The following is a 27,428-nucleotide window of genomic DNA, read 5'->3' as shown; positions in this document are numbered from 1 at the left end:
TAAGACGGCCGTGTGACGTGTCTACCACTTTTCCTCCCCAAGAAAAAGGGCAGGTGTGGTTTCCACAGGGTCTGGGTAAGACCCCCTTCCCTATATGAGTGTAAGGGCCCCGGCCGTGATTGCTCTATGCGAGAAACATAGAGAGAAAAGAGGCCCAGCCAGGCTGGCCCGTTCCCATGTTGGCAAACATCGCCTTGTTCCCCTCCAAGGGTAACTAGAAGGATTCCGATGTTCTTATGGGGCATTTGGGAAGGGTACGTGCAGCCAGGTACAGACGATGCGCGGCACTGGATGAAATCCCTGCCCGCCTCTGTATAGGCGGTTCACGTACACGGTTCAGCCATTGGCAAGATTGGAATGGGTCCCCTAATGTCGCTTCTCCGACACAACATGGAGAGAGCGACAGAAGGGGAACGTTTGGTTACGTATGTAACCTCCATTCCCCGAGGGAGGGAACGACACTTTGTGTCTTTCCTCCGCCATGTCGCTGAACCGAGCCACTGTTGTGGCCGGACCATTTCCGACTCCTCAGAAAAATCCTGAATGAACTCCCGTATTTGCGCCACTTAAATACCCGTATGTGCGGGGGCGGGACATGCAAATACTGGCTGCCAACTCTCATTGGCCTTTTTTCATAGATCAGAGGTGGATATCGGCGCTCAAGAGAGACCCCTAGTGTCGCTTCTCCGGCACAACGTGTCGTTCCCTCCCTCGGGGAACGGAGGTTACATACGTAACCAAACGTTACTTATTTAGAGCTGTAGAACCATAAAAATATGTGAGATACTTACAATCTTGTCAAATACACACTTTTTAAAATGTAATGGTGACAGTGGAATTACTTCCTGCTCCCATCTTTTCATTTTAAAAGTCCCAATTCCTTTCAAGAGTAAACTGAACAAAAAAAATCCCTTAAAGCAGTTTTTCAGTTTCATAAAGATTTACGCAGAGGGGTTGATATTATTGCACCTGCACAAGTTAGATTGTGTTTTATATATATATATATACTTTTCTTTTAAACTGCATGTATGTATATGCAGTTTAAAAAAGAAAGTTCATCCAAAAATGAAAATTCTCTTATCATTTACTCACCCTCATGCTATCCCATATGAATGACTTTTTTTTTAGAAGAGTATCTCAGCTCTGTAGGTCCATACAATGCTATTGAATGGTGACCAGGCCTTTTTTTTTTTATATACCATAAATCCCCACTTTCACTTTCAAATGTTTTCTTTTGTTTTTGCCAATTCACATTCTCCATGCATATTGTCACCTACTAGGTAGGGAGGAGAATTTATAGTAATATTGTTTCTCACCCATGCTTATCATATTGCTTCAGAAAATTTGGATTTAACCACTGGGGTCTTATAAATTACTTTTATGCTTTTTGGAGCTTTAAATTTGTGTCACCTTTAACTTGCATTGAATGGACCAACAAAGATGAGACATTCTTTTAAAAATCTTTTTTTGTGTTCAGCAAAAGAAATAAAGTCATATACATCTGGGATGCATGAGTGTGAGTAAATGATGAGAGAATTTTCATTTTGGGGTAAACTATTCCTTCAACGATGTGACTGACTATTGGTTTGTCAAGAACATCTTGGTCATATTTCACCTTAAGGAAAAAAAACTATAATTTGCATAAAGAAAATGAAGATAATAAGGAAAAAGTCATTTTTTCATTAATGCAATAATTATGACATTATTCATGTCAATTAAGAATAGCTGTATCACAGTAATTCAAATCTAATGAGAATCATTATTTGTGAATTAGAGAAATATATTCTGTAGATGCATTTTCCGAGAATTTGAAAGAAATTTTCTCTTTGAAAGTGTCACAATGCAAATAAACTTTATGTCCCTAAAATGGTCTTCAAAAATATATTTTCTTAATTTGCTTGATTCATCTCTCTACTATAAGAACAGCAACTGTTGAAACCAACCCAATCTCATGAAAATTGTACATATTTTACAATTGGTTATTTCGTATGATTTTGTAAGAGTTTGTTTGTATAAATTTGTACAATTTCATTACGTGCAAATGCTTGGATGTGTAATGTAAAAGTAACCGCAAGTTTCATGTATGAGGCATTAAGGACATGCTTATATTACTATTATGCCCTTACCCAAACCCCTTATCTAAACCTAACCGATCAGTAGAGTGTGTAAACATGATAGGAAGCTGTTATGTGTGACAGAAGTAAGTAATTGTCCCGTATGAGATGGAAACGATGTCAAGCGACATCATTGGCAATGGTGAAAGTTGATACAAGTGCAGTCATACGATATCATACGAGTGCAATCATATGATATAATTTGCCAAATTTAGAGAAGTCATAGGAATCCTTGCTATTTCACAACGTGAGTGTGTTTGAAACACATGCTCTCATTTATTTTAAATTCATGACTTACTAACTTCTCATATGTAAGTTAGTTTTCCATTTTAGGGCAAGAGCCTGGAAACTCATGCAACCAAATGTGACAGAAGCTCACTGTCTATTTAACTGTACATGATTCATAAAATTGGAGCTGAAGGTTCCTCATTGGTACAATTGCCATGAGTCTTCTTAACTCATGAGTCACTTCCAAAGACCCAACATTGAGTAACACAAGGACTCTTTACCTACAGTAACATGCACCTACAGTACACTGCAAAAAAAGGTTCCTGAGTGTTCTTTATTAGGGTCCACAGAAAATGTATGGCAAAAAGACCCTTTTTTTTTTACAGACATACTTAGACTCTAAATAATACTTAAATATCTTATGGCAATGATTAACTCAATTTCTACAAGTGATAAAGTGGTTATTGATCTGAACAGTTTAATTCACATTGTAATGAAATGTGGCAATAAAACAAAAAATACTGTAAATTCATAACATTTTATGATCCCATGTTCAGAACCTCTAAAAGGTGTACAGAATGTTTTACCTGCCCACAAAGAACCCTAAATTATAGGTTATATACATTTATACCAAAGGGTTTATTTGAAACCTTTTAGGGGTTATAAATATGAAGCAACGCATATCTATTATTTCAAAAGGTTTGTGTAAATTTTGTGTAGTTATTTTGTATTTCACCACCATACATCTGTATTAATGTTGTGTAAACTTTGTATAGTTATTGTGTATTTTTGTCCTTTATATTGTCCTGTGAACTTTGACTCAAATGAGAGGTGCCGAAGACCAGTTGTCCTCACAGGTTTACACTGAGTCACTGCAGAGTCCAGATGGCAGCCTACAATCCCTCCTTTTACCTGGAGACCAGTGAAAGCACCCATTGTTTAAGAAGGAAAAGCCCCAACAGCATCAAAGACATTCTTGATGTGCGCACATAATGCGTACGTGCACACACGAAGAATTCCCCATGCATCAGCGATAACATTTCAAGTGCTTTCGTGAAATTAATAAATATCAAGCACATAGCCTAAATCTGGCAGGGCAAAAAGAATCTAAACACCTGACCTTTTAACAAAAGATAGCTCTGTTAGACTTCTTTTTTATGGTATGCAGACTGATATGTAATATTAAAAAAACAAGGTCAAATATTCTAAAAAAAATTTTTTATTCCATTATGTAATTTCAAATGTAATAACATATGAGACTTCATCTATGATTTCCACACAAACAACATTTGCTGTGGCATCTTTATACTGTGCCTTTACTGTATAACTGCAACCTACAAAATTATGTCCGTTTTAGTTTTGGCCTTCATAAGAATTACTCCAAAAACTTGTGGTATTTCAAGATTTCCTTGACAAAAAGGTATATCTCACACTATTGTCATAAAAAGAATAGTTGAAAAAAATTATTAATTATTACTAATTAATGAGTCATAAATTAGTTATGTCATTCAAAACCTATATGTAGATATTTTTCTGTGGAACATTTTCAAGAATTTTCACACAGCTCTTGCCCTACAACAACAGGTCATTGAGACGACGTCTGTCAAAATCACACACACACACACACACACACACACACACACACACACACACACACACACACACACACACACACACACACACACACACACACACGTTGGTCTACCTATCATTATGAGGACTTTCCATAGACATAATGACTTTTATACTGTATAAACTATAGATTCTGTCCTCTAAACCTAACACAACCCCTAAACCTAATCATCACAGAAAACCTTCTGCATTTTTACATTTTCAATAAAACATTGTTTAGTATGATTTGTAAGCGATTTGAATTATGGGGACACTATAAATGTCCTCATAAATCACATTTATAGCATAATAACCTTGTAATTACCAGTTTGTAACTTACAAAATTGTCCTCGTAAATCACAAAAACACGCACACACACACACACACACACACACAAACAAACCTGTCACATGGCTTTAGACGATTTGTAATACAGCACATGAGTCAAATAAACAACATTGTGATCCTTTAGTGGTGCTCTTAGATGACATGAGGGTGAGGTAAATAATAATGATAATTATAGTTGTGCCTAATAAAATAGCAGATCTGTATCATGATCTTTTATTATCTCACTCCTTGAAGTGTAAACAAAGATAAAAATCATATAAAGAAACATTGTTTTTGTTGGTAGTTGTTCTAATGACATGTCTTTCAAACAACAAATAAGGTAAGATCCACATATTTTAAACCACATGCAATTAGCTGAACTTTCAGGAAAGTTCCCACTATTGGCAAAGGGATTTGCCAGGGCTTTCCTAAATCTGTTGTGCTCTTCTGCTGTCACATGCAGACATCTTAATTAGATCTCAGTGCTCATGTTTATTTGCAGCCACAGAGGAACATGTTGACTTTCTTGTATTAACACTAGTTCCAAGCTAAAAAGAAACCTGAATGGATAAAACAAAATCTATATCATCCAATAAACATGCATATTTGCTTTGTTTAATTTGTGTGAAATTAATTTAAAGTACGAACAAAAACAGGATTTCTGCTATGCAGTACATACTCCAATATCATGTCTTAATGGATAGATCATTCCATTTTAAAGATTAAATACATTTTAGTTAGCTTTCTTTTATCATAAGATCACAATTAAGTGAGCATAGGGGAAAGTTTGAATATTTTTTACTATAATGTCACTGTGGTTTGTGTGGATGTTGCCATTTGGTAACTGGCAATTTACTAAGAAACATTCCAGGAGTTTCCAATATTCTTAATATAACTGTAACTTTCCAGATAACTGACACGGACCATACAGCACATAAACACTTCTAATTTAATGTTTGCAATTTGGTGCTCGGTCATGACTTTATCACTTCCAAGATGAAATGCAGAAACATTTTACAATTCTGTACAAATAAATCTACACATTGCTGAATTTGTGAGTAAAATAAGGACAGAAGCAGACACATTTCTTTTTTAAATGTCAACATTTAATGAGCTTCACCACTGTACTTCAAATCTACACTCTGAAAAGAGACACAGAACACATCCACAGAATCCTTTCCGGTCCCTAAGAATCCCCTCCTCTGCTTTCAGGTAATCGAATACAAACTTTATATTATAGTCATATATGTCATAAAATGTATTCAAATGCCATTAACTCGGAGTATAAACTTCAAACTTCTTATAAAAACTCGACAGCTAAACTAGTTTCTGGTTTGGCCCAATCAAGTTGCTCTCTTTGAATCTGCGCATTAACTTGGACACGCCCACTTCTTCTGTTCTAACATTGCCATGTTGAACTTTTCTGTCATCCAACTTTTCTTGGTGAAGTATACCATTTTTATAATCGTGACTTGACTTGTCTCGAAGGACAAATATGCTTTGTGATCTAACAGTCAGAAAACACTGGGGTGAAAACATGGTAGTTTATACAAGGATATGATGATGGGAATCACCTCCAACCAGTCGCGATTTTAATGACTTTGATTTCTTTATACAGGGTTTGATTGGAATATAAAAGTCAGAAGGGACATTCAAGTTTTAATTCTCCACATAAAAATAAAAGCGTGGAGGTAAACAACCAAGTAATTGAGCTCAAGAGGTAGAGACCAACAATGTGAATTCATTATATACATATACACAAACAGTTCAGTGTTTCGTTAAAGGAAATTAATAATAATAATAATTAAAAAAGGGCTAAACTTCAATACTCATATCCACAGCTCTGCAGCAAACAAGACACAATTAACATAATTGGTTATGTTTTTATTTATATATATATATATATATATATATATATATATATATATATATATATATATATATATATATATATATATATATATTTTTAATTTTTTTTCATTTATACTGATTTGGATTATTTCTTTGTCTAGTGCAGGGGAAAATAAAAAGAAGCAAAGAGAGAAAAAAAATATGTACAATTATATGCAAGTCTCAAAAATAAAATTATATTTCACAGCCCTAAAAAATTTGCAGGCTAATTTAACTTCTATACAGCAGTATTACATTGTTTTTGTTGTTGTTGTTGTTTTGGGGTGAGTTTTGTACGAGCTTTTTAGCGTAGATTTTACATTTCTGTTGAAATCTACCTGCTACACACTTATTTACATACAATACTCAAGTGGATTGTGGGAAAGCATGCCATAGCACATTGAGGAAGAAATACAAATAATTATCTAAAAATATATTACGTCTTTTCATTTAGATTTTTTTTTTAAGTTTGAAAGAGTACAGAAAGCATTGTGGGAAATATGTGCACGTTACAGTGAAACTACTCCAATTGCTCTCAGAACCACAACATACACCATCATTCCTTTTCAGATCCATAATCTGCATGAGCTCTCCAACAGAAAAGGGCTTTGGGGTCAAAGAAGAAGACACTGAACTGACATAAACAGGATCACTATTGTGACAGTCATAGTCAGTTAAAAACATGCACAGGGTCCATACATGCACTCACACAATGCTGTTCTTCACTTGTCTTAAAGGGATAGTTCAACCAAGAAATTGTAATTCTTTCATCATTTACCCATACTCATGTCCTTGTAATCCCATATGATTTCTTATCCGCAGTGGAATACAAATGTTTTGCTTTCATTGTATCTTGTTTCATGCAATGAATGTGAATGGCAACATTCTGCCTAACGTCTTTTTTGTTCCACGGAAAAAAGTCAGCTATACAGGTTTGGAACAACATTAGGGGGATCAAATGACAGAATTATCTTTTTTGGGGGGACTATCCCTTTAAAGGTCAAGGTTTGGTAATATAACCATTGTTAATATGGAATGATTTAGTTGACCATCCAAAGGTTCAACCGATTTTTTTCCCTTCTGTCCTTTAATAATCTTTGCTTTTTAGTCTTTGTTTTGCTTTGTTTTTAATTTGGTTTCAATTACTCGCATGCTGTATGTTCTTGGTACTCTGGCAAGGATAGCCTGTCTGTAGGAGACAAATGCTTACGAGATTTTTCCACATGCTCTTTGCGTCTAGGGACCGCCTATGGGCTGGACAGGAAAACAGACTTCTGAACATCACTGATGTTGGAGTATCTATACCTGTGGCACTCCTACACTTCAGATAAACCCCTTTTAGGCAGACCGCCAGTCGTGAATTTTGCCTTGGGCCAATCCCGCATGATTTGGATCCATGATGCTTTAGAATTGCTGTACCGTTCAGTTACCCCAAAGAACTAAATACTGACACAACACATCCATGTTCAGGAGTACTTCAAGACGCCTACTTATCAGTATCTCAGCTAAGTGTTGCACTAAGGAATACTGACTTTTACGATGAAAAGTTGATTATGAGAGATACAAACAAACAAAGATATGTGGATAGAGAAAGATAAAGCATAGACGACAGCGAAAATGGAAAGAAGTCCTAAAATCAACATTCATACTACTGTTAAAGGAAATGTATGTAATGAGCTCACCCGAACGAGTGGTCACAGTTTTTAGTAAGGTGCTAGCGTGAGTGAAACAGAGAGAGAGAAGTGGGAAGTTGCCTTCTTTTCCATTCTAAATTAAGCACTGCACGCTGCTTCCTCTTTCCATGAATAAATAAACATGCCTACTTGCGCTCACACGCACGCACACACGTGCACACGTGAGCACACAATATCTGTGTTTTCCTTCAGGAATCCCGTGCAGAGGTTGCCGCCCTGGTGTTCAAAATACATTCAAGTCCACAGGGATCGACTTCGTCTGCTTAGGGTACGGGTTTGCAAGAGTGCATCTAAACAAACCTTCAGTATACAACTACAGAGCAGTGGGTATGCTTCTTCTGTACGTACAAACTAACACCCCGAGACCACCCCCACCCTTCCCGTGTCCCGCTTTGTATTCGATAAGCAGTGGTTTCTTTGATAAAACTCCATTTACAGTACAAACACACACATCAGCGACATTGCTAGTCCTAGACTCCAGTGAAATGCTACGCAGGTTTGGGGAGGCCTGGGGGTCAGTAGTCCAGTGGCTGTGAGGGGTGGGCGCGGGACGGACCGCGGGAGAGGTGTTCACCACCACTGTTATTATTGACATCATCTTTATGGCCATGCTCAGCTACTCCCAAACCAGAGGAGATGGAGGCATCTCAGAAGGCTGAGCTACTGTAGAGCTGTGGAGAAACAGAGATAAAGAGAGGACTGTTATGGCCTGCTTTAAGGATAAGCAGATGTCTCCATCTAGTGTTGAGGTGTTGCAACTGAGCAATATAATGCAGGATCAACAACTGTCACCACTAGGTTTATCACAGTACCAAAATGTAATGAATTAGTGATACCAATATCAGTGAAATAAGATAATTCTTGATATTAATTACTATTACCATAGCAAAGTGCAATGCATCTTTAGAAGGAACACTCAAGATTCAATACAAGTGAAGCTAAATCGGTGGCATTATTAGCATAATGTTGATTATTAGAGACAATATTTTTGATTCGCCCCTCATTAGTTTAGAAAAAAGTAAAATTGCAGTAACAGTCAGGAACTTACAATGGAAGTTATTGGGGTTAGTCCATAAACATTAAAAAACACAATAGCCACAATACGTAAACATGATGCATATTAACATGATTTAGTAAGATAACATTTCTTGGGGGATTAAATTCTTGGAAATTAAGTTGTAGCATTGGATATAACTTCACACTAAAATCATGTTAACATGTTTGATAATTAACATTATGAAACAATTGTTGTTGATTCAACTTGTAACTTTAATCTGGAACATTCCTTTAAAGCATTTTTACAGAAAAAAATATCTAAACATCCTCAAAACAAGATACATTGACATGAGAAGTAAAATGGCATAATACAGTATAATTAAAGTTTGATTTTAGAGAATGTATCTTAAATATAAGTGCCACTTTCAAACAATAGAAAATCTGTCAGTGCTAGTACAGAATTTTTTTTTTTTATAAATACAAAATTTGTCCAAACAAGATACATTTCAAAAACATGTTACAATGATCTTTATTTTTTAGAGTGTGCAGTGCTTACATCTCATAAAATGATGTCATGATCCAAAAAATCTTAACTTTCTTAACTTTCCTGAAACAGGCTTAGCTTTGATTTTTCTTCATTTTATTCATGCATAAATACAAATTGTATTTCCCTCACCTGATAAAGCTTTTGAAGGCAGCAGACTGGGGGTTGATACAGAGTGGTACCCGATTCCCCTTCTGCTGCTCCAGGATAAACTGATGAATGATCTCTGTGCAAATAAAAAGGGATGTTGAGAAAAAAGACATAACAGTTTAGATGTTCATGTTACCTTGATGAGGGATGTTTTGCAAATCACTATGGAGGGGCTTTTGAAACTCAAATTCAAATTCCCCGTCTTGAACTTAAAGGAGGTGCATGTAATTTTTTATTGCATCCCATCCCATCCCATCCCAACTTAACATTTACGTTTACATTTATGCATTTGGCAGACACTTTTATCCAAAGCGACTTACAGTGCACTTATTACAGGGATAATACCCCCGGTGCAACCTGGAGTTAAGTGCCTTGCTCAAGGATACAATGGTAGTGGCTGTGGGGTTCGAACAAGTGACATTCTGATTACCGGCTATGTTTTTTAGTCCACTACGCCAACACCACTTAACTATAAGTAAGCCATTTGTAGGTTGATTTCCTTGAAATATCTAAACTGTGTGGCTCTGTGGTGCAATCAGAACATTACTCTTTTGTTTAAGCATCTTGACCAGCCTGACACAACAACATTAGTTGAATCAATAGTGTAAGTTTAGGGTGGGACTACCAGTTTGTCTGACCAATGTGAGTGTTTGAAAAACTTTTTTGAAAGTCCTCATTATTTGTGTAATTCCACATGGTGCCACTAGTGGCACAAAAATGACCCTTCACTTTTAATTAGACTACAGAATAAAGGTGGAGTGTGGGTGGTGGAGACATGCCAGGGGTTTTGTTGCAAGATTGAGGTAAGAAGCCATTTATAGCAATCTTTACTGATGTCATTGGCAAGATTAGATATATGTACCTTTCCGAACTTTGGTCTAGAATCCATACATTTTCTTTTAAGGGCAAATCTGCATTATGAATGAATCAAAGAATGGCTCAATAAAGATTAGGGCAGTTTTATTCTAGAAGTAACCTTACAGGCTTTTGCTGGATAGATAATAAAATATCCTGCAGGCAGACTGTGATCTTCTAAAACTCTTCAACAAGAGTTGCTCGGGCAACGTGGAAGCTCCTCGTGTGTGTCGAAGTGAGAGGGTTTCCCCTCGCGTTTGAAACATGACTGCCTACCCTAAAGCACTTTAAGTCTCCAGGCGGTTGGCTCCACCCGCACTGACTAATCCTCCAGTGGAGACACGTTGCACACACGGTGGAGGAAGAGGAGGGAGGGTAAAGGGCATGGTTATTTTCAGCCCACAGCACAGTAAGCCTGCTTTTAGTGACAGACTCTCACTAATACCCGCTGACAGTGGAAGGCAAACTGAGATCCAGGGGCCCCAAATGAAGGGTGAAAACAAGGGACAAAAACAACAGGAGCAGCAGGGCTACAGGAGCAGGAGGGGCCCAACAAGACTTCTAATTAACACGCAGTGGCATAACGAGCACATTCTCTCAAATAGGTCCAATTCAATTAAGACCTTTGGATCTCTTTTAGAGATTGTTCACCCAAAAATGTAATCGGTCATCATATACTCATCCTCATGTTATTCAACACCCGAATGACTTTCTTCCATGGAACACAAAAGGAGATGTTAGGCAGTTTGTTACTCTCAGTCACCATTCACTTTCATTGCATCTTTGTTTTTTACTCTACATACAATGAAAATGAATGTTGACTAAAGCTGTCATTCTACCTAAAATCTCCATTTGTATTCAACAAAAGTAATAATAAAAAAAGTATTGGATTTGGAACAACATAAGGTACTGTTTTGTGTAAACTATCCCTTTAAATATAAACAATAATTGAATTAATCATTATTGACAGAACAGAGGAGCGCTTGTTCGCGGCAGATGGTGGACACACCTTTGACCTGCCGTACTGACGTCAGATTTTTCTCAAAGCCATCATCAAACTTAGGGTTGGTGACGGGCTCAAAGTCACTGGTGTAGACACGGCCAGAAGACGTTGTGTAGCAGCATTTGCACATGCATGTGTGGTAGCGCAGACGTCCCTCATCCAAATACGGGTGTGCCAGGGCATCCTTTGCAGAGATCCGCTTCGACTGTGTGGGGGAAAGAGATTTTGGCTTGAACTTTACTCTTATAACATGTATTCAAATTGTTATTGTTATCTATTTTACAGCTATGTTTTTAAAAAATCCTTGCTTTTTGTGTCACATCTTGCTTTTTTCAGTGTCTTGTGCCATGAGCATTGGAGTATCTATTTTAGTTGGCAAAGATTACAATGTTCGAGATTTTGATGGCAAGGTAGGTGGTAGAGTAATAGAATACTCACTGGATTAAAGACCAGCATCCTGCAAAGGAGGTGAACAGCCTCATGGGTTGCTTGACTTGACAGGGTATACAGGACAGGAAGTGAGGGCTGCAAAGACAGGAAATGGCAACAATGATCAGTTGTTATGTCTCTGGGTATCTTGTCCGATCTTATACATTCACATTGGGATATACATTGGGATCAGATGCAATGATATAGAGCAGACAGAAAATAAAATTATATTTCCATATTAAACAAATTATTCATGACCAGGACTATAAATACACACCCTAAACACAAAAAGAATCACTAAAGAAATTCTGCACACACACACAAACACACATAAATATGGACACAAAAAAATTCAAACACTGATTTAAAATTATTGTATTTCTTATTTCATTCATTGTGCATCGTTGTTTGTGAAAATTAAAGCAGAGCAAAATGTGAGTACAATAACAGGCTGAATTTCAAAATATTAGCACATTATAAATATTTAATATTTAATAAACCAGAACACCAATAAAGGTGTTAACATAAAGAGCGAAATGGGGTAAAAGGCAAAAAGGCATGCGTTCTAATCTGGTTGTCGTTAACTGTTTATTACCCAATAAAATGACTGGTTTTGACCTTTACCTTACACATTGACACGTTATTAAGCTTAGTGATCGTAGATGTAAAGGGACTCAACGAACTTGACTTAAGAAACACAGTCACATCAAAACATTACTGTCCTGTTTTGAAGAACATTAAAAAAATACAAACATATAAGCAGCTTCTTGTACAAGTATGTTGGACCCTGACATGTGATCAACGGTAGAGACCCAGTGAATGATCAGCTGCACCCAACCATCTCAAGTATGCAGATCATTCCTAACAGCACCACATAATCCATTCTGCAATAACCACACACACTAATCTGAGGATATGGGACAGCAGAGATGATGAGCTGTTTTATTTTTAACCATGTCTAATTATCCCCCCCAGTCGACTTGCCAAAGAGTTGATTGAAAAAGCCCACCGTTAATTGCTAGTTCCCCTGGTTAGGTTCTTTGAGCAGAGAACAGATATGGACACTGGCTAAAAAGGGATGACGTATTGTCAGGGATGAGTGTATAGATGCTTGAGGTGAAGGCAGAGGGCAAGAGATGAAGGAAGAATTTGGGAAATGGACAAATGCGGCAGTAAGAGCTTTGTGAAATGAAGTCAGAAGCTTCAGATAAACTAGACAAGCATCACTTAGTTTACTATTGCTCATAATTATGATTAGTGATTTGAACAGACCCCTAATCCTAAATACTCAACCACTTTGCATAACTTCTGTACTGCACTATTTGTGTTACAAACAAGAATTATACCTCAAATCATGGTGTTTTCTTAGGAGAGGTGTGCTATTACTTTTCTAAGCAATCAGCCATAAGTTTTTGCCTGGTGGACAATAAAACAGGTGAAGAAAAACCCAAAGATTTCCACTGAAGGAGGAACCCGAGCTATGTCTAGGGACTGAAATACAGAGACTTGGGCCTGTGAGCAACCACCAAAAACACCTTAGCAAAGCATAGAAATGTGCTAAAAAGACTCAAAACGCCCTAGAAATGCATAGCAACATGTTAAAAACTAGTGCTGCACGATTAATAATATCACAATTCTGATGTCAACCTGTGCGATTATATGACGGCAAAAAGCTGTGATTTTATTAAATAAATAAGTGCATGTGTGGATGTGACAGCCCATTCTCTCTGAGAGCTGTTTGCCCATTTTCTACACCGCTAATAAAAAGATGACCAATCAGTCTCAGTTTAGGGAGTGGCACTTGCGGTCATGTCATGTGAGTTTCCGGTGTTCAGCATGGAAATCAGGTGAAGATGGACGCCGAGCAGATCGTTACTGAACTGGTGGCCAGAAAAAATAACACAGATCACAGCTTGGCGATATATCTTTATTTCATCCTTAATTAAAGTTCATATAATATGGGAGCGTGACATGTAAACAAGCACAAACTCCAAAACTGTCATTCTCTGTGCGGTCAGAGCTGCTTCAACCAGTCGTGGAAGAGACCCAATTTGAGCGGGAGTCGAGACCAGGAGAGATTTAAAGTTCTGCCGGGTGATGCGCACTCTAACACAGAGACGCTCGTCTCTCACCCCCACTGTCTGCAGCCGCGCAACGTGTTGCATCATTGAGATCAATCTTATGTGAAAAATAACAATAAAATGACAACAACAATAAAATGTGTGTGTTTGTGTGTATATATATTTAAAAATTTTAATCGAATTAATTACATGGTGTCCCGATTAATTAATCGCGATTAATCACATATACAAATATTTGCTGAGAAAGCCCCTCATATAACAATAATTCGATATAAAAAGATTATACATATATATATATATATATATTTATTTTATGAGGGCTTGTTTAAGGACCTGTCAATTCTACACCTGCGTCAGACATGCTTGTGTAGCGTCTCGGGTGCGTTGCATCATAAACATAAAATATTTAGGTCACTGTTTCAAGTTAAATATAGTTTAATGCTCAATCTTTAAACACATCTTGAGATCCCTTAGTTCGCATTTGCACTCCTTCAAGTGTTTTGAACGCAAGAATGTAAGGTATGTTTGCGTTGTTCTGCCTACTGAAGTGTTTTCTTCACTGTATAAACTAAGCGTTGCTCATACAGCTGAAATTTCTCTGGAGTAAACAGATGGTACTACAAGCTTGCATTTCTCAGGAATCTTCCTTATTATGGTGCGATTAATTGCGTTCATTTTTTTAACGCGTTATTTATTGTCAAATTAATGACACTGAATTAACGCGTTAAATCGACAGCCCTATATATATATATATATATATATATATATATATATATATATATATATATATATATATATATATATATATATTGGTTTTGGATAGACAAGCTTAACAAATGCTTATCAATAATACTCTTATGGCTAAAATGTTTACAGTGTTCACTGACTAAAATGCCAATATGACTAAATGTTACTAAAATCTTAACAGTTTTCATTGACTAAAACTACATTAAAAAGCCCAGTAAGCCAAACAAAACAAAGCACAATTACAGATGTGTTTGCGAGTGTCACACCATATGACAAGTCTTCACAGAGATATAGAGACATGATGCACCGTTAGCAAAGTGGGATTAAGAAAATGATCCACACACTGGACAAGAGGTACCAGCGAGAAGTAGAACTTTTTAGAAATAGGATTTGGAAATACCAGTTGGTTATTTAAAACAAATAAAAATAATAAAAAAAACACATCAACAACAGTTTTAGTTGTTTGAGTGAACCACACTTTTATATCCAGTTTCCTTTTCAAAAGAGTTTATAGAAAGTACATGTTACATCCTGATTAAATGCCCCTGTTTGTTTGGACAATCTTATTTTCATGAAAATGTGTATGTTCTTATTTATTGTTCTATTTTATTTACCGGTAGGTGTGATATTGAGATAATAACACGTTTGCAGTAATACAAATATATTATTTTAATTTTGTACAAATATTATTTTTATTTGAAAACACTGTGCATTTATAGTTGTTGCTGTTGCTAGTTTGTATGTTTGAGTTGAGAAATACATATTTCAGCATTATCAGTTATCTATTTGTATATTTTCCTTGATAACCGCCCAGACTCATTGTTCAGTCATTGTTCAGTCAAGTGGGTAAGTTGACTCATGTTACCATTTGTTTATTATATCACAATGGCATTTCGCAATATTAACCTCAATAATCGCATTATGACATTTTCCCCAAATCGTGCAGCCCTAGTAAAAACACACAGAACACCCTAGCAAAGATAGTGACAAATAGTGTAAATTAAGAAAATAAAATGCATAAAGCATAAAATAATAATAAAAACCAATTAAGGAGAATTAATGTGCACAAACGCTAGGCCATAGCTCTGAAATGTTTTTTGAAATCACTATCAAATAGGCCAAAATATAAAAAAAAAACATGCAAGTGGTGAGGATGTGCAAATCTGACGAGCCTTTTGCATAATTCTGTCTGTGCGTTTGTGATTATGTGAGGATTTTAGACATGTCACCTTGGTGTACAAATGTGGTTGTTTTGCAAAGTTTTGTGTCTTGAGTATACAAGCTGAGAGTATGTGGTTAAGGATGCATCTTGGGCACATTAGAATATTTGGTGAGTAGTTGGCAGTGTGCTGTGCAGTGTTGGGTAACGTTACTTTTAAAAGTAACTCATTAGAATATTGCGTTATTTCTTAAATAAGTAACTTAATTAAAAATTATTTTTTTATGGAAAGTAAAGTGTTGCTTTGCACAATTTCTTTCTCACAGCCACTTTCTCTTCTGCTATGCTATGCATTCCAAATAAATAAGCCATGCATTGCATACAAGAGACTTTACAGGATATGCTAGCTACTGTACAACGCTCATGTCAAAACAACATAGTAAACAAACAGATATTTAGAAAGTAGGTCTTCACATCATATTTATAATAATGAATCAATAATATGAATATGCAGGAGTTGTTTTTCCATCAACATGGCAGACAATATTAATAATGAAGAATAACCACTGTCTTACCTAAAGCAGCAAAGACTAACACTTGAACCTGCATCATATCTGTCATCATATGCTGTGTCCATCGACAATATCAGAATCAACTTACAAAAGTCAGGATAAAATTCAGTGGGAAATACCAGCCTAACATGTTCAATGAATAAGTCTGATGAATAAATGAATATTTTTTATGTACAGATGCCACAGCTTCAAAGGCACATGTTGATACAACTCGAATGGAAATATTTTTATGCTACCAAAATTTCATAAAAACGGTTTGTTTCATGAATCAAACTACTTGTTTAATATAAAAACAAAAAAGTAGAATATTTTTAGAAACCAAGACATTTTCTCTGCATACACAATAGATGTAGAACGTTGCTCGGAGCCACTGATCCAGAGTCAGCAATTCTTACCCCATTCTCCCAGTTACAGGAGCTGTATCACAGAGCAGTTCAGCTGCATAAGTCTGTGAACTGAGCGAGTATTTCACCCTGTGTGTCATGTCGTGTCCAGTGGAAACGTGTTTACTGATTTTGTTTTTAATGCAGTGTGTATTAACACGAGAATCAATCGTGTTTCACTCAACCGAATAATGTTGACCTCATATCACGCTAAAAACACAAAATACGCATGCACATTAGCGAGTTGATTGACTGGTGATGTCTGTATCTAAAAAGGTGGAAGGCTCTTTTATCTGCAATGGTGGGACTTCCTTTTTACATTCATTGACTGTTGGGTGCTAGAACTTCTTTGGTTGGGTGTTCCGATTTCTCCCATTCATTTAAATAGAAGTGTCTCATCTCTTTCTGCTAAACAGTCTCTGGCCACACACTCTATAGAAATACAATACCAATAATGCGCTACAACTCCTCCCTGAAGTTTCACACTTTTAATCCTGATTTCTCACAACACAGGAACAGTAGACGAGTACAAAAGCAACACGTTATTTTATTTAAAAAGTAACTTAGATATTATTGTCTAAAATAGAAAATATTGCATTACTGTACACGTTACTCAAAAAAGTAATCTGATTACGCAACACAAGTTACTTTTATCGCGTTACGCCCAACACTGGTGGTGTGTGTATACTATTTGTCTGATTGTGTGCATGTTGGTGCTCGTGTCCTCTGGGGTGGTGTGATCGTGTGCAGTAGCATTAGGCGGTATTAGTTAAGGATTACAGGGGAATGTGGATAAAGGAGGGAGAGGGCCTCTCCCTGTCCCATGATTCGAGTCTCAATTAGACAAATGATGAGTCAGGAGGGTAGACACATGACATCATCAGTGCAGGCTTTCAGTCATCCCTGGCATGCAGGCAGCTCAAAAATGTTCTGCCCTCACATTTCTGACAGGGAGTAATGGAGTGAGTCAATTTGCTATTTCATATCATGGATAGGCTAGTGGTGCTAATCTAATTACATGTTTAAACGTTGCACAGGGAACCAGGGGAGTCCCAAGTTTTGAAGATTTGATTAAAACTGTATTAGCCAATATTAGTAATTTGAGGCTCAGTTCATAATGACAGGTATTGTGAGTTGTACTTAAGTAGTTATCTCGAACACTAAACATGTTCAGTGTGTCAAGTTTCCATCAACAAATTATTTGTCTGTGCATGCAAAGGCAAAACAAATCTGTGCGATGTGACAATCACAGCCAATCAGAACATAGTTTATATTTAATATACAGTTATGTTGAGTGGGATTCTGGACCAATGAGATTTAACTGAGAGTGGGCCTACTCAGCACAACGCCGCAGAAATAGAAACCAAATGTCAGACAAAATGTCATGTCCCTCACCGCACACAGCTAGTTAGGACAAAAACTAAGATTTACATGGACATCATTTTATCATATCGCCCTTGGCTAGGACATAATGTTAATGAAAATCTGTTGGTTATTCTGAAACTGACACAAAAAGGGGAACTAACATTTATTGTTCAGTCAAGTGGGTAAAGTTACTGTATTGCCTAATGACAATAATTATAAAATGGTCAAATATAGGCCATTTTGATAATTAATGGGAATGACAACGAGGCTGTGAAGGATAGACTTACCATCTCTTCAATGGCACAGTATGAAGCTGTAGAGAGCTCCTAGGTCACATCTGATTTTCCATAACTCATGTTGTCTGGAGTTCTTTGTATACGGAGCGTTCATGGACAGATATTTCATAAAAAGTTTGTCTGCAGAACGATCAAAAACAATTTAAACTGCAGTACAGCCCATTGAAGAGACTGCAAGTCTATCCTTCACAGCCTCGTTGTCATTCCCTTTTAAAATCAAAGATGGCGCTCGCGTGAATAATTGGCCTAGCCGATACCTAGTACCCAGACCTTTTGACCAACACATCTCCACGACTTTCCAGACGTTCGTGGATAAGGATTTTGTTTAAAATAACATAACAGAAAGAAAACTAGAACGCTTTATAAACTCTAGAAAATCTCTGACTTTTTTATGTTTTATTAGTTTTCCATGACATTTCCAGGCCTGTAAATAACTCTATTCCGTAAAATAGAGAGCATTCACTCTTTCCAAGCGGTGAACAGATATGCAGATCTCGCTTTCAGTATGGCTTATGAAACATCGCCTTTAGAAATAAACAAATAAAGGCATCATTGTGAGACAGTTTATTAGCCCATATCACTAAATTGTGCCTTGTAACCTTCTAGTTATTTACACTGCGGTCAATGCCAGCGGAACTTTGCCACATTCGCCAGAAAAGCAGCCGCTGCTTACATCTATGTTGCAAAATAACGTGGATAAGGCAGTGCACACGTGACCTCCTACTGCCCGCCTGGCCCAGCAACTCTCAGCAACAGGTGCAGACTGCAGCTTCAACCATTTCTCCCTTCTAAATCTCTCCCCCCGCTCTCTGCGGCTGTGTGGGCTGGGCCATCTCGCCCCAGTATCACAAACAAGCCATTGATCATCCTGGCAGCAAAACAACACAAAACCATTCAGACCCGAGACTGCAGGGAGAGCCGACCCCGCTGCACCTGGGAGAGGGCCAAGTGAGGACAGACAGGTGGATAGGACTTGTCTGTTTGTTTGTTTTGCAGTTAACATGTAAAAAAAAAAGAAGCAGCGTTTGTTTCCAACAGGCACAAAAAGGGGGGTTGCACAGAATGCTGAGCAGAAACAGTGTTAAAAGAAGTCTTCCTGTATGTTCCGACAGCCAGAATTTGAGCAGGTTTCCTTATAGCAAATAAATAAATACCATTTTTAACGAGCCTCTGTCTTATTTTCTAGTAAATCATATCTAAACTTAATTAAAAGAAATACATTTAAATGAATATACCGTGTTCAATACAAGTTAAGCTCAATCGGCAGCATTTGTGGCATAATATTGATTACTACAAACATTTCTCCCCTCCTTTTCTTAAAAACGTTCCAGTTCCAGTGAGGCTCTTACAATAGAAGTAAATGGGGGACAATTTCTCACAGTTTCAAAAATATAGTCACAAGGCATAAACATTATGAGTGTAAACATGATTTGAATATGATAAAATCACTTACTAACCTTTTCTGTATACAGGTATAGCCAATTTTACATCTTTATATCCATGACGATGTAATGTCAGTAAACCCTAAAATGACTGTGAAAATGACATTACAGTTCAAATAATTCATTAGTTTAAACAGAGGAATTTCTGTAAGAGCTTTTATAAAATGATAATCTTCACATTTCTCCCTTTAAACACTCCAAAAATGGGCCCCATTCAATTCCATTGTAAGTGCCTCCCTGTAACCTCGATTTTTGTTCTTTTTATTTATTTAATTTTTTAAATCAATTCAATTTTTAAATCTAAATCAATTTTTTGGTAATCAACATTATGCTACAAATGCTGTCGACTGAGCTGAACTTATGTTGAACCCGGAATATTCCTTTAAATTAAACAAATACATTTTCTGAAAATAATCCTTAAGATCTTATGCATTTTTGCTTATCAGTTGAACTTAAATGTTAAAGGTGAATTTAGTAAAGAATTTTACTAGAAAGCCAGACAAAAATACTTTAAGAACTCATAAATACCATTACTATATTTATTATATTAGAAAAACTGCTAATACCTTATTATGCTTAAACTGCATGTTGTCATATAAACAATCAGTCAGTAGTGCTACTGATTTAAATATCATAAACCTTAAGTACAACATGACTCGAACATGACTAAAAGTAAAGACTAAAGGTTTAGTAAGTGGGTTACTTATTAATTTATTAACTGCTTTGATGGATTCAGTGAGTTTATTTTGTGCAGGAGGATTCGTTAAACTGAGTTTTTGAGTCTTTTTAAGCATATAAAAATGTTTGAACTGGACAACACTGGTCATGCTGTGTGTTTGTTTTTTGTTTTAGCTAGCAAAGATGACAGAATAGAAACAATATGGCAGTATGCCTAAAAAAAAAACAGTCTGGTTCAGCATGTTCAGTAAATGCAAGTTGGTGTAAGGTGGTCTTTTCAGCAGCAGAGTGCTAGCGGTGCAGGAAACTATCACATGATTTGTGTGTGTGTGTAAGACACACTGTGAGAAAAAGAGATTACGAGAAAGACAGAGGAAGAGAGTAAAAGAGAAAGAAAACAACCAAGAGAAGAGTGGCGTTTTAAAGCAGAGTGCCACACTGAGATAGAATAACATTCACTCGGGGCAGGATTGTAACTCTTTCCCTCTTTAAACAGAAAGTCAGGCAGTGTGAAAGCATATTTGTTTCCGGTTCCAGTTCGAATGGTAGCACTTAGTGCTCATTTGAGAGTGGGAAAAGAGACAGTGCTGAACAGCATATCTCTTTAGATGCACTTAAATGCCCAAACTAATCTGGCTAAGTGTTAGAGCCGAGATGGTGAGGATGAAGATCTCTAAAGCCCCAGATGGATCTGATTTCAAAACAGCCAAAATCAGATCTTCTCTATTTATAAAATAAGAACAGGACACTGTGTACAAAGTGTGCAAGGCCTCCCACATGGATGAAGACTTTATTGGCTGGCCTTTTAAAATGGAAACTGGGAGCTGTAAAAAGGTCACCAAGTTGTCAAAACTTAGTCTGGATCTTCAGTAAGAGAGTCAGGCTTCAGAGGCTATGATGAAAAGAATCGTTCAAGCCACAGTGATTCTCTACTGAGGTCTAGGACACGCAAGGGCGAGTTCACTATACTATAGTCGTGCTACTTTTGTTCACAGTATCTCAGCACAAAAAAACAAATCTTAAGAGGTGTTCAGACCAAATGCGTTCTTGCGCTAAGAGGCTAGACACAGGACAACGACAATAAAAGTACTCAGGTGTCTTGTAACAAAAACACGCTCCTACGCGAAACACAGCACAGTGGTTAAAGATGTCCATCTTGTGCATGTACAGTATACATTGAAAAACTATTGAATGGCCCTTATTCACAAACCACCTACAATCCAACAAAACCAGGCTGCGCTATATTTATATAAACGCCTCCCTTCTATGTAAATTGGTTGTAATATACTGTAGATTGCACCAATGTAGAAAACTGTGCCACAATTACGCTAATGTCAGACTATTGCCTCCAACAGAAAGCAGGCAGTAAACGTTTTTTAAAGAGACATTTGCATATTGAATTGAAATTGAATTGAACGTGAATGCTGTACAATCTCAGTAAAGTAAGCCAGATCGCTGCATTCTCTGCAAAATAAAATAAAAATCTCAGAACCGAATTGCAAGACTAGGAATTGCAAAATGCAAATTGCATTCAGCACTAAAGTATATTATAAGCAGAACAGGATATTTGTGACTATAGAGGTTTATAAAGCAGCATCCTACTAACCATTTGATGTTTCCACTTTTTGGATTAATTTTATGAATTTGGAGTCATCAGTACAATAGTACTAATCTTCTAAACCCCCTCTGTACCTACTTCAATAACCAAACACCAGTGGTTACGTGGCATTGTCGCACAGAGTGGGGAAAATAAAACATCAACCATCTGTTAGCAGGTGTCGTGGAGTTCAGATTGGGGCAGATTGTCAGACTACACAGACCTCAGTGACGTGGGGCACATATGTTGCTGTTCTGCACATGGCCTGCGTAAAACACCCCCTCTCATTCTAAAAGCCCTTACTGTATGCCAAACCAGCACTGGGGTCATCACTTTCTGACCTGAGTGTGTGCGTGTCCTGTGAGAGAGTGTGTAGGCAGAAATCTGATCTTATCATGTTGCCTCTTTGCTAAGGCGGAAGAATCAGCATGGACACTTGCATACATCTGTTTCTAAGGGCTGCCTGCTGGCTCTTACATACACTATAGACAGGTGGTGTAACCACATTTAGGTGAATCTGAACTATGATCCAGTTTTATTGCTCAGATGTTGCTTTTTCACCATTCAGGGGACTTAATTAATGTATTACTTTTATTTTATTGAAGTACCAACTTTGTCTTAAATGTTTTTTAAAACTTCATGCAGTAAGAGTTGTCAATCAAAATCAATTTAGTTTCAAAGCAGCTTCACAGAAAACTATGAAGTATCAAAAAATGATGCTGTGATGTTTTAAAGTCCTCATTGTGAGGTTTCAATGAATAGCGCAATTAAATCATGTCTAAAAAAATTGTCTTTAGGCCCCCAGTGAGCAAGCCAAAGGCAACTGTGGAAAGGAACCAAACCTTCATAAAATTTTGATGTTTATGGAGAAAAAAAACTTTGGAGAAAACAGGATCAGCTGGGAGGCCTGTTCCACTCTGGCTTTAAGAGTATAGGTTTATAAAATTAGTACGGTATAATATCCACGTCCCTTTCTGTTTATTTTGTGATAATGACCGGCTGACTGCAGATCATCCTGCTTATCTCAAAGCTACTTACCAAATAAGTAATTAAATGGACATTAAATAATGTTTTGAGTTGAAATTACATAATTTTGTGAGAAGAAAGAGACAGTGGAGTCTCTAGAAACAGCTGAATTCAACATCTGGTTTTCATCTGAGCTCTGTTGGTAATCCTGCTTATTACAAGCCTACTTGCCAAATAAATTAATAAATGGACATGAAATATTGATGAGTTAAAATACTTCGCAGAGTTATACGAGAAGTAGGAAAGGTGAATCGCAATACCTGGAAGACTGGTCAAATATCACTTTATCCCTGGATGTGTGGTAATTATTCAGAAATGTCAGACTTCTGGATGGTGTGATTGATGAGTACTCCAGAGAGCAGTGTAAAAAGTACGTCATAATGCACAGAATTTGGTCGTTATCACAAAATAAACCTAACATTTAAGATCTTTTCAGATAAAATCTTGACGTCCGTTGAGTGTTCAATAGCGCTACGAGAGATGCACGTTCACAACAGCTAGCATGTCGCTGTGTTTCTCTCTAAAATCCTGTTGTATGCCTTTGGAAACTTGGAAAGTCACAAGAGTTGCATTGACTACATTTATGATGCTTTATTAAGCTTTAAAGTGGGGCAATATCCAACGCCTTTGTATTGAAATGATGATCTGTGATATTAATTGAAACATCTCCTTTTGTGTTCTGCATAAGAAAGAAAGTCATACAGACTTGGAATGACATGAGGGTGAGAAAATGACAACAGAATTTTTATCTTTGGGTGAAATGTTCCCTTTTAAGTCTCAATTAAACCCCATTGTTGTTGAAGATAAACAATTAAGATATAAAAGAGATCTCATTTGTGAATGTCCCCCTCTATGGGAAAGCACGAATAGACCATAACTTCTCGCTTTCTCTTAGTCTGTGAATGACAGCTGACTAAGGTAAAGTCTCTTTTTATCCATCCACTACTGAGGAGACTAAAAGCTTCCTCTCTTTCTAGTGATGGTAAGAGCAATTGCAAAATTAATAGAACTAATGAGCTCCCCTGTGGAGGCAGCAGAGTTGATCTTAAGAGTCCGACCTCTTTTTAGAACTCTAGGACGTTCTCTCTCTCTCATAGACCTATTTCTACCTCCCACCCATCCACTTAGCCGAATCCTGAATGACTGGCTCCATCTTAAGCATAGGCATTAAAGCATACCACATCTTCCAACACTGCTGTAGAGTGCTACGCTGAAATGCCTCTTGAAATCCATCTACCAGACTCTCAGGAGACCCGTTCCCCTCACTGCCATTTTTTCCACTCAGAATCCTTCTTGATTAGCTACTCTCCTTTTCAAAAGTAGAGGTGGAGATCTAGTGTACCATATTTACTGCAGTTATAAAGACTCCAGTGCTGATTTATCTCATAAAGCCAACTTGACCCATCTAAACACTCTTCAATGCCTTGATTCATCCAACCTTCTCACATGAAATGGTGGTCAAAGGGCATTGTTTAATCATTAAGAGAACAAATTAGGTCTTCTTTAGATCCTGATTACTTGCTCTCATGCCATCTCAAACTCGTATTACTTTCTTTATAATGCGGAACACAAACAAAGATATTTTTAAGCATGAATGATGTGTTTTTGTCCATACAATGTAACTCAAAGGGATGCAAAACTTTCAAGCTCCAAAAAGGATGTAAAGGCAGCATAAGATATTCCATACGACTCGAGCGGTTTAATCCATTGTTTTGCAATCAAAAAAGTATACTTTAAAAGGATAGAACCCCCGACTGTGTGTGAAATGTATCAGTACGTGGAAAAAGCAATTATACCCTAGCCTTAAGATGAATGAAATACTGTATGCTGTACTGCACTGCTACTTTTTAGTGAATCTGCCATTGATTATTTTAAATCTAAGAGCCTTTGCACAGCCAATCTTCAATCTGAGAGCATATTTCGTTTTTTTGTAGATCAGACCAGGATTAGATGAGATCTTTAGACGTATGAAGATGGGTGGCCACGGCTACACCCTCCTGACCCAACAGGGACCCCTGCTAAACCTGCTCCATGTAACGGGAAGCTCAGCTGATCTACATGATTAAAACATCCTGCTCTAAGGCTTGTCGACCACACACAGGAGGCAGTGTCGAGTGACAAGGTCAGCCAAATGTCAGTATGAGTTAGTGAGAGAACATTTGTGTGTGAGTTGCTGGCTGAGATATAGGGTGGAGAATGGTGACCATAGAGACAGAGTACCTCTTAATTGAATTATTTACTTTCGAAAACTGCATAACTTTCTTCCATAGAAAACAAAAGAAGCTATTTCTAGCAGAATGTCCAAGCTGTAAGTTTTTCCAGATAATGAAGTTGAATGGTGACCATGGCTGTCAAGCAAGTTTCTCTGTGAATAAAGACTTAATGGGATAGTTCACCCAAAAATGAAAATGCAATCATCATTTACTCATCCTCATGCCATACCAGATGTGTATGACTTTCTTTTTTCCGCAGAACACAAATTAAGATTTTTAGAAGAATATCTCAGCTCTGTAGGTCCATACAATGCAAGTGAATGGGTGCAAACATTTGGAAGCTTCAAAAATCAAAAAAATGTGTTCAAAAAGTATTTTTCTGACTTATGTGATTTTTGGAGCTTCAAAATTTTTGAACCATTCACTTGCATTGTATGGACCGACACAGCTGAAATATCTTCTATGCAACCTTTTTTTTTAGCTTATTTGACAGCCCCTGGTCACAAACCACTTTCATTAAAAGCAAGAGAGCATTTCAGACATTCTGCTTAACTTCTCCTTTTGTGATCCACGGAAGAAAGAATGTCATATATGTTTGGAATGGCGATGAGGGTGACTAAATGATGACCATTATAAATTTGTTTTATTAAACCATCCATTCAATGTTTAGGCCTTAATGGTAAATACTTTCTCTAGTCTAGCAGGTGCATGTCTGCATATCTGTGTGTGTGTGGAGGCGTGTTTCTTGGTGGGCAGCCAGGCATCAGGTCGATGCGAAGCAGGAAGCAGAGGTCCACAGCCCTTGCTTTGCAGTTCCTGTTCTCTGCAGGGTATCGCCTTCTCAGCGTAGCTGTCTAGAGCCACAGAGCCAACACCCAGAGCCAGTCACACATACAAACACACACATTTTCACTCTCACACTAACACGGAGCACTGCTTTCTACATACTCAAAACCAAGAGCATTTTAATGTATAAAATGTGCACTAAAAGCTCTCCAACATGGATGAGTTATGCCACAGTAATTTAACTTTTTAGAGAAATTAACCTACGAATGGTTTCTTGTAGTTGACTGCATATTAATATCAGGAAAGCTCAGGAAATAATTTTAACATTTAAATAATTACACACTTCAGTCTTAATGCCAAGTGTTAATTTCACTGCTTTGTATTACTGCTTTAATATGGAGAGACAAAGTAGCCTATATACTGAACTGCTGTACATGAATAGCCAATAATAGCCATCATGACTCTCTCTCTCTCTCTGCTCTCATCAACTGATCAATCAGTCTGTCAGTGGATATGATGGAGGGCAGGAAATGAAGAGAATGCGGGAGGGAGAAACAGCAAGAGCAGCCCAGAGCGAGCAGAGCGTCGGGAGTCCTGCAACAGTGGGTGATAGGAGATTTCTGCACTCTGGGGGCAGGAGAAGTGTCTCGATTCCATAAACAAGGTGCACGATTGGTCAATAGGTGTCGTCACTCAGCAGGAACAGCCAGTCACCATGGTAGCGCCACTGGAGCTGTTTATAATCAGGCTTCCGGGAACCAAAAATATCACTGCATGGGAGCCTTTGTACATAATCCACTCAAGACACATTGTCTTTCATGTTGCTCATTCTGTGGTTTTAGAATACCATTTGCATGTTTTGGGTTAGGATTATTTTTTATTAAATTATATAATCAGATTTTAGACTCACCTGTTTGTGAGGGCCTCTCAGGATGTGAGCTCTAGCCCCCTCACACGCAGTCCTCATGGCCTCCAGAGATGGCGTCCCCAATAGATCTGTGATCAAGTCCAGCTGTTATACAATGAGAAAAGAATGAGCATATGAGTTTGAATGAATAAAGATAAGCATTCTTTTTTTCCCTCCCCTTTTCTCCCCAATTTGGAATGCTCAATTCCCAATGCGCTCTAAGTCCTCGTGGTGGCGTAGTGACTCGCCTGAATCCTGATGGCGGAGGATGAATCTGAGTTGCCTCCGTGTCTGATACCGTCAATCCGCACATGTTATCACGTGGATTGTTGAGC

General features: G+C 37.4%; 1 protein-coding gene across 1 annotated transcript in view; it reads right to left on the bottom strand.

The window, feature by feature from the left end:
* Window positions 1-6,265: 6,265 nt before the first annotated feature.
* LOC127632096 (serine/threonine-protein kinase NLK) overlaps window positions 6,266-27,428 on the bottom strand; it is a 95,199-nt gene continuing 74,036 nt past the window's right edge. Inside the window, exons 7-11 of the mRNA XM_052110580.1 lie at window positions 27,097-27,198; window positions 11,851-11,937; window positions 11,419-11,617; window positions 9,537-9,630; window positions 6,266-8,535 (exon numbers count right to left, since the gene is read on the bottom strand). Of these exons, the coding sequence (XP_051966540.1) occupies window positions 8,481-8,535; window positions 9,537-9,630; window positions 11,419-11,617; window positions 11,851-11,937; window positions 27,097-27,198 (537 nt within the window). The 3' untranslated portion in view covers window positions 6,266-8,480. The remainder of the gene's footprint in view (window positions 8,536-9,536; window positions 9,631-11,418; window positions 11,618-11,850; window positions 11,938-27,096; window positions 27,199-27,428) is intronic.

The sequence above is a fragment of the Xyrauchen texanus genome, chromosome 38 (assembly GCF_025860055.1).
Source record: "Xyrauchen texanus isolate HMW12.3.18 chromosome 38, RBS_HiC_50CHRs, whole genome shotgun sequence".
Classification (NCBI taxonomy): Eukaryota; Metazoa; Chordata; class Actinopteri; order Cypriniformes; family Catostomidae; genus Xyrauchen; species Xyrauchen texanus.
This window is presented reverse-complemented; position numbering and strand designations above follow the sequence as displayed.